This window comes from Herpailurus yagouaroundi, unplaced genomic scaffold (genome assembly GCF_014898765.1).
Source record: "Herpailurus yagouaroundi ecotype Mexico unplaced genomic scaffold, PumYag 213, whole genome shotgun sequence".
Classification (NCBI taxonomy): domain Eukaryota; kingdom Metazoa; phylum Chordata; class Mammalia; order Carnivora; family Felidae; genus Herpailurus; species Herpailurus yagouaroundi.
In genome coordinates this window covers 14,177,209-14,190,901 of record NW_024412444.1, presented here as the reverse complement: position 1 = coordinate 14,190,901, position 13,693 = coordinate 14,177,209, and the positions used below count along the sequence as shown (strand labels likewise).

General features: G+C 46.4%; 1 protein-coding gene across 1 annotated transcript in view; it reads left to right on the top strand.

Annotated features, from left to right (window-relative positions):
- Nucleotides 1–13,693, top strand: part of CACNA2D3 (calcium voltage-gated channel auxiliary subunit alpha2delta 3) — an 864,056-nt gene that overhangs the window by 883 nt on the left and 849,480 nt on the right. Inside the window, exons 2-3 of the mRNA XM_040454466.1 lie at nucleotides 4–88; nucleotides 748–829. Coding sequence (XP_040310400.1) covers nucleotides 4–88; nucleotides 748–829 — 167 coding nt within the window. The remainder of the gene's footprint in view (nucleotides 1–3; nucleotides 89–747; nucleotides 830–13,693) is intronic.

Here is a 13,693-nt window from a genome sequence, read left to right as displayed (position 1 = left end):
GGGGGGCCTCGGCGCTCCTCGCCGCCGCGCTTCTCTACGCAGCGCTGGGGGCCGTGGTGCGCTCGGAGCAGCAGATCCCGCTCTCCGTGTAAGTGCCGGGTCGTGCGCCGCCCGGGGAGGGGACCCGGCCGCCCGCTACCCGCCGTGTCCAAGTTTGGGCGCCTGCAGGTGCGGCCGGGCAGGACCTGCCGCCGGCGTCGGCCTCGCCTTTCGCACCTGCCTTTCAGGACGGGCGTGGGGCGGCGAGGCTGGGGTGGGATGCTCTTGCCCCCTCCTCGGGTCGGCGAGGGAGACCTGGAGAGGCTCACCTCAAGTGACACCTCCAACTTTGAAGCCTGTTTACCGAATCCAACTTCCACGGGCCGTTTATTTACTCCCTCTTTGCTATCTTGCCATCTCACTTCTTTTGGGGTGGGGGGATGGGTGGGTTTCTTCCGACTAGTATTTGCCAGGTGATCCCAGTTTGCGTGGTCCAGTTCTCGGGCAATTATTCACATAACCCCCAGTGATCTTTTAGAGAGCTTGGGAGACTTGGCGCATTCTGAACTATGTGACCCCCCTCGGGCCCCCTCCTGCGTTGCGCTCTGCAGTTTGGTGCTGGCAGTTTCTACCCAGGCGCTTTTTCTATCTTTTTTTTTTTTTTCTCCCCCTCCAATGTTATATCGCCCGGCTCCTTCAGCCACAGCTCCGTGTGTGCGTGCGTGTTGACTGTGACACGGGTGTTACATTTGCCCTTTCTCCCTGTAGGGTGAAGCTCTGGGCCTCGGCTTTTGGTGGGGAGATAAAATCCATTGCTGCTAAGTACTCTGGTTCCCAGCTTCTGCAAAAGGTAAGGTTTCTGTGGTGGCAGGAAGCGATGATTTTTCCAGCACAGAAAATGGAGGCAGATTTAGTTTTCCAAACAAACGTGATCCCCGAGGAGCAGCATCAGTTATCAGAGGTGTCTCTGATCCCCTCGTTTCTTGGCAATGAAGTGTGCAATGACTTCTCCCCACCAACTGGTTATTTTTAGATGACACTTGATTCTAAACACAAAGAAAAGCGGGATACTCACTGGCACTGTCCTGGCTAGGGCTCAGAAACTGAGTGTTTTTGCATGGCTCTCCTTCCAGTGCCGGTATTGCTGTTACAGTGTGAGGGCAGATGCTTCTCTGGCCAAAAAATGCTAACTTCATCCAAGGGGCAGCGTCAGCGCCTGTTTTACGATGTCTTTCACCTTGCCTGCGTTGGAGACTGGGGTTCGGCGTGTCTGAGAAAGACGCTGCACTATTGTTTGTCATCCCTGCGGTTGTACAATCCCATTATTCCCCAATCATCTAGACCCACGGCTGGGATGCATTACATCATTACAGATAAGGAGAATGAATGTGGTTATCTTTCCACTCAGCTGCACTGCCGGGTAATAACCTATGAGAGTAGTCCACAAACTTAAGAAATTGGTCTGCGTCCATATAATTCTGGAGAGTAATGAGAACGGAGAATTGATTATTAGGCTTTTATCAGAAGCTGCATCAATTTTAATTCAAACAGGCAGTATTATGCTTAAAATTACCTTGTGAAATGTATGGTCCTTTGCCCTCCTCTCCAAGGAAGAAAAAGGAAAAATATAGGCTGGGAAGGAGAGATTACAGGGGTTAAAAGAATTTCAAGTTAACAAATCAACAGGATTAATCCAAGTATTCTCTCAAAGATAGAAAATAAAAATTGGCCTTTAGGGGATAATTCTCTGAAAATGGGTACAAACAGCTTAAATTGTCAAGTTAACTTTTAAGCATTTTTAAATGTGCTTTTTGGGCCAATGTAACATATGTGTTATGCATGCTGCCTGGTAACCAAGTACGTATTTTATTTATGGCATTCCGCTTCAGAGAGTAGCGTTTTTGGGGACATTATATGAAACAGTTTGTCACATGAAATCCGAATATCGTAATAAGGCATCAGCCCACAATGGAATGAGGGAAGTTATTCTTAAAAATTGCCAATAGTCATATTCTTTGAAACCGTGAAAAAATTGTTTGCTCAACTCCGCTATTTGGGGAAGGAATCCATTGAATTATAGGCAGTTGATAAAAACTTGAGGCTACGATGTGCCTTTATGGAAGATGATCATTTACATTCCTGTGACCCACCTCTCCGTTTATAGGAATTGCGTCTTTGCTAGCATTCTTTTAACCTGGACCAGTCTGTATTCTGCTTTGGCATTTTGCCTGCGTGTCAGATGTTTTATGTGGAAAGTTTTGGACTGTTGCACTGCGTGTGTTGCATTGCTTGTGTATTTTCCTTATGCTTTTAAAGAAGAGAACGTTTTGTATAACTTTAAAGAAACATTTTTCATCTGCATGTTGTAGTGCGGTTGTACCAACTCTGAAAGTATCCCTTCAGAGCCTGTGAATGTTTTTGTGTGTGTGTGTGTGTGTGTGTGTGTGTGTGTGTGTGTGTGTGTGCTTACATACCTTTTATCTCACGTTTTGTAGAAGCGCATGAGATATGCTTTTCCTTCTCTCTGAAGTTAGCACAGGCACTCGCACTCACATACGTGCTGCACAAAAGCCCATCAGCCATATTATTGGCCACTCTATAGTAGCAAATTGGAAACAGCCAAAATGCTTCTCTTACCTTCTCATCAGCATCCTTTCTGATATTGAATTCACAAGCCTAGCTCTGCTTTTGTCATGTTTGCAGCTTGACAATTGTGTAATTATATCCAGCTGTTTATGGCTTTGTTGTCATTTCTTGCTGTTGCCTGGCTTTTTGTAATCTGATGCGAGGGGAAGGTGGGGTGTTGCTTGCCATTGGGTTCCAGGGTGCGTACCTGCTCTTGCATTTGGAATGCAGGCATCTGCTGAGGAGTCCTGAGATACCTCTGGCTTTGGCTTGATAGGCAAGGACTTTCATGAACGATGGGCAGGCATGCCGGACAACTTGGGGGGCACTTTTGTAGGTACCTTTTGGTCATCTTGGCCCGTTACCTCCAAATATGACAGTGTTTTTTAAATTAGCAGAGAACATTGATTTTTGACAGTTCAGAGTATAGGAAGGTATAAGAAAGGTCTCAGGTGCTCAGAGTGTGGGAGGCATCAAATCGTTTGGAAAAGCAAGGAGACCGTTGCCTTTCTCTTGCTTATTTTCGAGTTTCGGCCCATGTGCGTGAAGAAACACTCTTCCAGTCAGAACTCTATGCACCCTTCCATCACGTCACTTCATCCTTAATAATGAAGATACTTTCAAAATGAGTTAAAAAAAAAAAACTTGGCTGAAAAATGTGCGAACACTGTATTAAGGGTCTTCAAAGGTGACAATACCATGTTGCATAATGGACACTTTTGCATAATTACACTTTTAAGGCATGGACATTTGAACTTGGTTTTCAGTTAAGTGGGTATACTGTATACCAGTGTATAATTTTACATGCTCTGTGTAGTTTCTCTAGTTGACGCTTCTTGTTGTGAATTAATGTAGTGTGTTCATTTTTAGAATGGGAGCTTAGTAATTTTTGCACTAGGGCAAAAACTTTACAAAACAGCTATTGTGAGTGTAAGTTAAATAACAATTGGCCACTTATTTTAAGGTGTTTGGAGACTGGGAAAACTGCCATTTTGGTAAGGCTTTTATTAGATAATATAATTTGAGCCGGTAGTATTATCACTGACTTCATCAGCATAAATACAAGTATTTAACAATGTACTTCATTGTCACGGCTTCAAGAAAGAGAGTATGTCCTCAGTTGTTTCTATGTTTAATACCACGGCTTTTGCTACTTTAGCTTATGATAATATGGTAGGTATTCTCTGCCACAATTTTCCTCTTTTTTTCCCCCCCTGCTTTTTGTCTTTGCTGAGCACAGGAATAGCAGCCTATTAGTTTCTTAAGAAGAGGATATTTTTGAGTTTATAAGATGCAGTCATCGTGTTTTAGCAAAGTCGCGTGTTTTCAGTACGGAATGGAAGAACATGAGACTTGTATGTTGGGCCCAGAGTTAAGCTTGAGGGGTTTTACGGTTGTTACAGAACCATGGGCCCCTGCAAGGGAAGTCGTGTCGTGCTGCTGCGGGTCCGTATCCCGCTGTCCTAAGCCGGCAGGTACTGTAGACGTTTCGATTCACTTCAACTTTTAATTAACTTTCCTGTTTGACGTACTTATGCCGGTATTCAGCTGCCTCTATCTTGCTTCATTTTCCTCAAAGAATGCACATTGTTTGTGTTCTTTTGGAGAGGTATAGTTTTATTACCTCTCTATTTGGGGATTCAGTGTGCAGCATTCCGGTGGGTCCGGTAACCTAGGCTGTTAAACTCGTGGGCTCCACGCTCTGAACATCCACAATACAAGGTTTTAAAGTGGTGTGATTCTCATTTCATCCTCCTTAGGAAGAATGTGGTCGAGGCTGGGTTTTTCATTCTATTTAGTACCGCATTCAGACAATGCTATGTTTATGGGAATGAAGGGTTCCAATTACACTTTCTAGAATTGTGATGATAAGTACACAGCGGAAATACAGGTACGGTATGTCTCTGTCTTTAATGCGAGGAAAATAATTGACATTTACCTTGGATGCCTCATGCAGCGCTTACCAAACATGCACTTCTTGGAATGCATGGCAAGGTTTTTGCGTCATCAACTATTTATTGAGAGGACGGCTTTAATACATAAACGTGATGTCTCTTTGCGCAAGACGGAGTCAGCAAAGTGAAAGGTTGGTTCTTTCACCCATTTTGATAATTATGACTTTTCATCAGCGTGGAGATCGATGGACTTTTAAATAATTGAAAAGGAGGATTCACTTGTCAGGAATTGGGTAGGAAGCCTGACGCGTATACAGATTGCTTTTTAGGTGGGGGGGGGGGTGCTACTTTGCTGAACATTTTTGTTGAGAAAACACAGTTGTTTGTCATTCTGCAAGATGAATGCATTCAGCCTCCACCACCAGTGCTTTAATTCCCAACGCCACTTCAGCTACTGGACTTTTCTCTGGCAGATTATTTTTAAAAGCCTTGAAATCTCAGAAATGACAGATTTCAGTCTTTCAGGACACTTTACTGGTTTCATTATCCCAGTCACCAGAACATTAGTGGAACAGGGTGAACCAGTTGCAAGTCAGTGATATCTTACCCACGCATGTATCTAACTGCATTTGTGAACTCACACGCTGTCCTTTGCCCAGCAGAGAAACTTCTTTTTGTATGGCTTTGCTAAATTTTTGTCTGAACTTCTTTTGTTCATGTCTTTTTCTTCTTTTACGTTCTCTCAAAATTTCTTTGCTGCCAGATAGATTTCTGCTTTGCCTTTTCTTTCATTAGGAGCCGCTGCAGCCCCTGTGGCTGGATTTGCAGATGCTGGTCAAAATTAAGGGAAACGAAAATATAGGCATTATTTTCTTGTCGGAGGCAAACTCAGATTTTTATTTCAGTGTGGTTATAATTTTGATCAATTACTATGGCGATCTCATTCTGGCTCTTTATTTCATTTTATGTTTTATCTTATTCTAATACCAGGGTGCTTTTAGGCAAGCACGCGAGTACCAAATCACCTAATAATTATGAAATCTGTGGGGCACGTGCAAGCACAGTTGGTGTGTCCATTTTGTGGTGAAGACCTAGCCATGTATGAGGACGAACAAAAGTAAAAGAGACGTGGAATCATTACCCCAAGCACCTGTGGGCCCACCAGGTGTTTAGCTGTCCTGCAGCCTGGAGCACATGGTCCCAGGAGTGCAAGTTTGAGGTTTGAGCCCTTTTCAGTCTTTGATTGATCCTCAGTTGGTGGTAGTGCTCACACTTAGGTTGATCAATACGTGACTTGGTGCGTTGGGCTTACTTAAAGAAGCGTATATTCTCACCAAGATCTTTTGTGTCCTGTCTGCTATTCATCCAGATTTACCGTCATAGATGGCAACAAATGGACTTCTTCTTTGTCCGTGTTCATGTCGGTCAGGAGTCCTCCATGTTTCTCAGTCACAGTGCTAATTGAAATGGTCCTCCTTGGCGGAGACCCACAGCATCTTCTAGACAGAGGCTTTGAACAGATTCTGTGCTCCCTGGGACGCTCTGCTCTGACTGGGATGTTTGCTGTGGCTGATACAGAGAAAAGATGAAATAAATGCTGTAAATGCCAGCCTGTGAATTAGCATCTGAGATCCTTTTAATGCAACTTTTATACAAGAGACATAATGGCCTATGTTTTATCTCGAGTGATTGCAGTCATGCTATTGCGTATCATTCGGAAAGAGAGTTCCCCACGTCAGGCTTCTGGAAACACTGGTGGAGTCTTTATCAGCCTTCTTTGGTCCATTAAACAAAAGTTAGCGTCTCCTTCGAGAGAAGGAAATGATATAGAGGAAGAGGAGGGCTGCTTGATTTCCTGTGATTTTCCTGAGTATTTAGTGACCAGCAGACTGAGGTGGTTGTTCCTGAAATGTAAAGCCAGTCTCAGAGACCCCTCTGTGACACAGTCCTCTGTCTGGACCACAACCCCCCGCCTTGACAGATTAGGCATCTGCATCGCTGATTTTTTTTAGGGGATTTCTGTGTGTGTAGCCAGCATGTCTGCTTTTCAGAAGGAAGTTATTTTACGGATACAAACTATGAGAAGAGTCCAGTGTGTTACCAATAAATGGTAAACATTTCAGTGTCCATTTGCTTTGGACATCCACCACTCATTAGGTGCTCATTCCAAGGCTGTTTAAATAAGGCGTTAAATGTATAATGTGTATTAAATTTGTATGTTGCATACCTTCCTGGTTACCCCAAATCAAGATTATGGAAGTAAACAGCTCAGAAGCCAAGCTATTAATGGGCATTTCAAGGACGTATTGGAAAGGAGAGCATTATCGTTTGACAAGAAATAGATGGCCACTTCTTTGTGCACTTCAGAGTGTTTATCTTGGCACCTGATATTGGAGAACAGTAGCCTCCGAAGGTTAAAAGAGCTGTTATCCATGTAAATGATCTGGACAGGCAAGCTGGGCAGGGCCGTAAGTGGCTGTGGGTTCACAGAGCAGACCTCTGGTTATCCGTTGTAGGTGAAGCCAGTTGATATTCAGGGCTTGCACATGTCATTACCATTACACTTATTAGCTTCGTGCATGCGTGCATATGCCCGTGAAAATGGATGCTGCTTATCACAGATTGTGCCAGATGCTGCCTGCTGATGGAGAAGACCACTCTTGTCCTCTCGGGCTGCCAGAGAGTGTGGCTTGAGGGACCCCACCAGGGTGCTGGGACAGAGCCAGTCCAGCTGGCACCTGAGATCTTATAGGCAGCTGGAAGCTGAGGATCTTCTGAGACCAGGACCAGCTACATAATTTGCAGGGCCCAATGTGCAAGGGAAATCTGGGGCTCCTCCTTCAAACACTAAGAAGAATTTAAAGATGATGACAGCAGAGCATTAAAGCACAGGGCCTGTTGGGTGCTGGGTGAAGTCCTCTACGGGGCAGGCCGTCCTCATTTCGGCTTTTTCTTTTCCCTGCTGGGTAGTTTGTCCTCTCAGCCTACTTGAACGTTCGCTCCCGCCACAGGCTAGAAGGTGTCCTTTGCCCGTCTTTGTTCATCCTCATAATAGGTGGAGAGCATGGAGCATTTTCAGAGACGCACTCCTTTGGAGATGCAGTGTTGGTAAAGGAAAGGTCACTGGCCTCGGAGCCCCGGCATTTGTCTTTTTATCTTTTCTGTAGGCGGTTCCTGAGTGGCTTTGGGCAAATTACTTAATCTCCTAGTAAAGACAGGTAGCGTCCACTCTGCAAGTCCCGAATTCCAGGTATTGTGATAAGTACTTCACATGTGCCATCCGCCATCCCTAAGTTCTCCCAGCGACCGAATGAGTCAGGGACTACCATTCACCCCATTTTACAGATCTGGAGCTTGAGGTTTACTGAAGTTAAGCAGCCTTTCCAAGGTGATGGAGTGTGCTTACCTGGCCGCTGTGCTGGAGTTTCCCTTTGACCCTGTGTGACCTTTTTCAACCTCAGTTCTTGTTTGAAACAACTGTGGCTAATCCCTGCGCTTCTCCACCTCCTGGGTGTCTGGGAGGATTAAATGAGGTAACAGCTGAGAAGTTACTTCAGGAACTGAAAGCCTCGATAACAGCAGAGAAGACAGGTGTAGAGTCAGAGGGACTGGGATTGGAGTCCCAAATCTGCCCTTTCCTAGCTGGGTTGCCTCGTAGTTTAACATTTCTGAACCTGTACCCTCAAACGTGAAAGGAGACCAGCACCTTCTACGTTGTAGGCTGTAGTGAGGATTAAATGGAATAAAGTGCAAAAAACACTTAGCATGGTGCCTGGTATGGGAAAGCCTCCCGGCAGGGATTGGTTGAGGTCATGATTGGTTGCATGATATGAATAGAGGGTCTTCAGGTAACCTTCCCTGAGCATCCGTGGGTCCTGGCTCACAGATATGTGTGACTCAATGAGCAAGTGCACGAATGGGTGGATGAGTGCTGGGTGCCAGCATGTTGGCAGGTGATCCCACCTCCCACCTGATGGGGATAAGCTTGTGGACCCCAGCGGGAAGAAGCTATGTGGAGGCAGCCTCCCCCCAGACATGCCCTCTTCTCCTTGAGGTCAGCTCTCTTCTCCCTGAGGGTCATGAGCGGAACCCCTCACACATTGGGCTTGAAGAACTGCCTCAGGGTCTCCCTGTTACCTTCTTCCTGGCTCACCCTGCTGTGGGGGCAGTGGGTCAGGCTGAGGAGTGGCTGCCTGTGCCCTAGTGTTCAGGGTGCGGCTAAAGCCATAGGAGAGCCCAGGCGCCCAGCGATCCTCTCGCTGGGGCAGGGGGGCACATCCAGGAGCCAGCCATGGACACTCATTGATCCGAATGCCCTCTCGGAGAGCATTCCAGGTATTTCCTCCCACCTGCTAGACTTCTCCCAACAGCTTCCTAGGTGGTGGCCCTGGAGACCAGCAGGGGACAGGGCACCTCACTGGGCAGGGGGTCTTTCCTCCTGTCAGGACAGGGAGGTGCAATGATGCATGGGGACTGCCATCTGCCACCAAGTCGCAGGAGGCACTGAAAGGCATTCTGTGTCCCTTGGCCCTTCCCACTGGCCCTGCCTGCCTATGTTTCAGAGCTTGCTTGGCACATCCTGTTGTTGTGTTTGCAGTCCTCTGCTGGTCTCCTTGAAGATGTTGAAGGAGTGACGCGGGCCACCCTGGTTTGTACAGACATAGGCACCAACACTTGGAAGTCATGGTGGGGGGTGCTATTGTAGACGCGTAGCTTTAGAAAATTGTTTATGCACGCAGCCCTTGTAACCAGCAGTGAAAATCAGTAAGAAGTCGGGCATGAAGGTGAACATGCAGAAGCTGCGGTAGTTCCCCTTGGGCCAGGTAGTTCAGAAAAGTGCCCAAGCACCATTCGTGCCCAGAAATGTTACAGAACATCAGAGTCTGACAGCACCAGCAGCTTCTTGAAATCCACCAAGGTCATAACCAGCTTAGGTAAACAGATGGTTGATGGGGGCTGGATAGGAAGGAGATGGACTTTTTTTTTTTTCTTCTGAGTGTTCACGAGCCAAGCGTTCTTTGTATGAAAGCAGATCATGTAAGGCATCTGATGTGGTCCTTAGTTCTCCTGGAGGCGGCCCACCTTACCACCTCTCCCAGGTGGGGCTTGTAGCTCAGCTGGCCACGCGGTGAGGCTGGGACTCACATGGGTTCATGTTGACCCCCCCCCAAGCCTTTGACTTTCCTTTACAGCACATGATGGCTGTGTGGGATCAGCCCACCTGAGCACACGCTTCGGCGGGGTCTGCAGGGCCACAGCAGGATGAGAAGGGCTGGGTAGGTGGGGATGCCAGAGGCCTCGTGTGTGCTTGGGTGGGGTTTCGAGATATTTGCTCTTTGGGCAGCAAGGCCAGGAAGGGCTCTCTGACCTCCAGCGTGGGCTGTGCCTTCCGTGGGACAGAAATGGTTCCTAGGGGAGCGTTGGCAGGGTTGGCTGGTCTGGCCCTGGCTGGCAGGGGGGAGGTGGCAGTGTCAGACACCTTAAGGCCTCTTCTCAGCCTGGAGGGCACAGCTGCCAAGGAAGAGAGTGACCTTGTGGGATCCCCAAGCAGGATGCAGTCTCAGCTAAGACAAGAGGACTGAGCAGTTCTGCCAAAACCGGGGAGCATTTACCTCCATGTTTTCCCTGAAAAGTCAAACCTGCTCTTCATCTCTTGGCTCAGGTCTCTAAATATGGCAAATGTGGTATCATACACTTACTGATTTGACATATTTTCCTGAGACTTTGGTGTTTTGCATTAAAATGGAGTGAAAGGTGTAATTGGCCTGTGGAATTGCCCTGAGTCTAGACCTTCCCCTGATGTAAACTTGACCCTGCATTTCCTTCTTGACAGCTGCTCACTCTTGGCTCCCAGGAGGGAGCCAAGTGTCTGGTTTTAGAAAAATCTAGGTTTCTTTTTTTTTTTTTTTAATTTTTTTTTTTAACGTTTATTTATTTTTTTGGGACAGAGAGAGACAGAGCATGAACGGGGGAGGGGCAGAGGGAGAGGGAGACACAGAATCAGAAACAGGCTCCAGGCTCCGAGCCATCAGCCCAGAGCCCGACGCGGGGCTCGAACTCACGGACCGCGAGATCGTGACCTGGCTGAAGTCGGATGCTTAACCGACTGCGCCACCCAGGCGCCCCAGAAAAATCTAGATTTCTATTACGATGAGCTTGAGCAGCTGAAAAGAGATTTTTAAAAAGAGCACGGGCTTTGGAGCTGAATTCTGCTCTCCCAGTCACTAGTTTTACCTCCCTGGGCCTTTGGTTTGCTCACTGGCAAAACAGAACTAATAATAAAAGCACCTGTATCATAGGCATTGGGGAGGATTGGATGCTATAACCCACACGAAGTGTTTGGAACAATATGTGGCACATGGGAAGCCTCACTGCCCTGGCTTCTCTTGTTTGTAGTGTCCCGTCTCATTTTTAATGAAGAGCAGGAGAGACTTCAGGAATTTTAGTCACTTTGACCCCATGATGAGTTCATAAAATTAAGACAGCATATGGCATATGCATTTAATGCAACAAAGGCACCATTGCAAACAAAAGCATTTATTATGTCCCCAGGGAGGTGGATTGCTTTTGCTTTCTTTCCCGAATTCTTCTAATCTAGTCCCTCATACAGTAAAGGTGGGAAGTTTTGGGACACAAGTTTGTTCTTGCTATAACATTGTACTGTAATTTGCAAAGCAAGGGGAGACTCAGAAACACCGGGCAGGGCTTTGGCTCTTTGTACCTGCACCATCCGTAATGCCTTTTCTATTGCGCTTTGTTGAGGCAGAGGCGGAAAAATAGTGTAAAAAGAACAATAGGTGTGGGAGGCAATAAATCCATTGGAAGTAGGTAGTCTTTGGCCACGAGTCATAACATACAGCTTTACTCTTAGCCTCCTACCACTTTCCATTATCGGTGAAATTTCTATTAACACAATATGATTACATTATGTGCAAACAGCTCAGTGGGCATAGGTTTTTGCCTATGCTATGTGGCTTCTTGGATGGTAATGCTAAAGTTTGAATATTCTTTTTTCTCAATTTTGGCCTGTGCCCCTGTCAGAATGCTGTGCTTTTGTACACCAGCACAGAGGACACTGTTTAAGGGACTCACTGTCAGGCAACCAGTCAAATGCACGTGTGTGTGTGTGTGTGTGTGTGTGTGTGTGTGTGTGTGTGTTTTAATATACATGGGCTATTTCCCCGTGTAGATTAAAACTGGTGTCTACTTTAAAATCTCAAGATCTGTGGCCAAGTGTGAGTATTTGTGAATATTAGGAGTCACTTGGTCACCCTGAAATAAGATGTAATCCTCTCAGGAAAGGGCTCACAGCTCACTAATCTTTTGAAAAAAGCCAGCGATATACATTTGCCAGAACAGGAATTTCAAAATTATGGAGCCACAGCTGGATTTTCTACTTAAATTGCAAGATTTTCAGTTTTTGTGTGAAACAAATACCCTATGAATGTTAAAAATATATAGACTTGGAAAGAAATCAAGGGATTATTGATTGAAAACTTTTTTTAAAAAAATGTTTATTTATTTATTTTTAGAGAGAGTGAGCGAGAGAGCGCGAGAGAGCACAAGTAGGGGAGAGGTAGAGAGAGAATCCCAAGCAGGCTCCACACGGTCAGTGCGGAGCTCCATGTGGGGCTTGAACTCAAGAACTGTAAGATCATGACCTGAGCTGAAGTTGGACGCTTAACCGACTTACAAGGGAGGTGGTTGGTCTTGGGAAGGCAGAAATGTGTTGGTGAAAGTCTGGATCTGAGTCAGGCTAATCCAGATTTGAATCCACTGCTACCACTGACTAATCATATGACCTTGACGAGTCAGTCATTGAACCTCACTGTTCTTATCTGTCAAATGGGCACAATGGTACTAATGTCTAGGGTGGAGTTGGGAAGTCCAAATGAGAAGATGTACACAAGATGCTTAGCAATAGTGGCCCACAGGAAGCGTTTGGAAAAGGTGGGCTGTTGTCACCATTCCCCAGGAACTGCTCCCGCATACCTGGGCCTGCTGGCTGCTGGAGATAGTGGTTTGTCCACTTGGGGGAGTGCTGATATCGGGACACTGGAGGCCTCATTCGGAGACCTCCATTGAAGCTGCTCACTGCTGAGCTCCACAAGGGGTCTTAGAAAGTGATCATAATACTGATACAGGTGATTTGTATGTTGTGCCATGTGCTTCATTTGCATTATTTAATGCCTCACAACCACTCCTGAGGTCGGTTCCGTCACCACCTCCATTTTAGAGATGCAGAAGCCAAAACAGAGAGTGTAACTTTGCCCCAGGTTCCCCAGCTCCAAGTGGCAAAAGCAGGCTTAGAACTTGGGTCTTGTGAGTCCTGTTCAGGTGCATGGGCTGGAGCATCTGGGGGACCAGCATGTTTTGGTCCTAGCCTGGTATTGGCTCATTCGGACAGTTGGTGGAAGCTTCTTCCTCATCCTTAATGTTTCCCCTTTGGAATTTTTAGTGGATGCATTGTCGTTTGCTTTCATAATACAGAATTTAAAAAGGAGCAACAGGGGTGCCTGGGTGGCTCAGTCGGTTAAGCGTCCGACTTCGGCTCAGGTCATGATCTCACGGTCCGTGAGTTCGAGCCCCATGTCGGGCTCTCTGCTGACAGCTCAGAGCCTGGAGCCCATTTCAGATTCTGTGTCTCCCTCTCTCTCTGCCCCTCCCCTGTTCATGGTCTGTCTCTCTCTGTCTCAAGAATAAATAAACGTTAAAAAAAAATTAAAAAAAAATAACATAAAAAGGAGCAACAATGAGGGAAGGGCTCAGTAAGCCTTCTAGCTTTCTAGTTTCCTCTTTTATTATAATAACATGATGCTGCTTGTCTTTTGATTTCCTTTGAGGGTCAGCCAGCCCTCTCCACATCAGGTCTGACTCTTAAGAAGCCTTTCAGAGAATGTTCATTGAATTTGGCTCAGTTTCCCTTTTTGTGTTCCGCATTATGGAAACAGATGATCCTGTGGAAGAGCCTGCTTGGGCTCCAGGACCCTGGTACGAGATGGATCTGGCTTGGAGCCCCAGTGTATCCCTTCTTTGCTTCACTTCTGGCCCTTGGATTCCTTACCTGTAAAATGGGGTCATGGTGAGAATCACCTGTGTTGGCATGTTCGCAGTTTTAGTGCCCAATAGATTTCACCTCCTTGGTTTTTGACGTGCTCATTCTTTGTCTATCTTTCCTGGGTATTTGTTGGTGC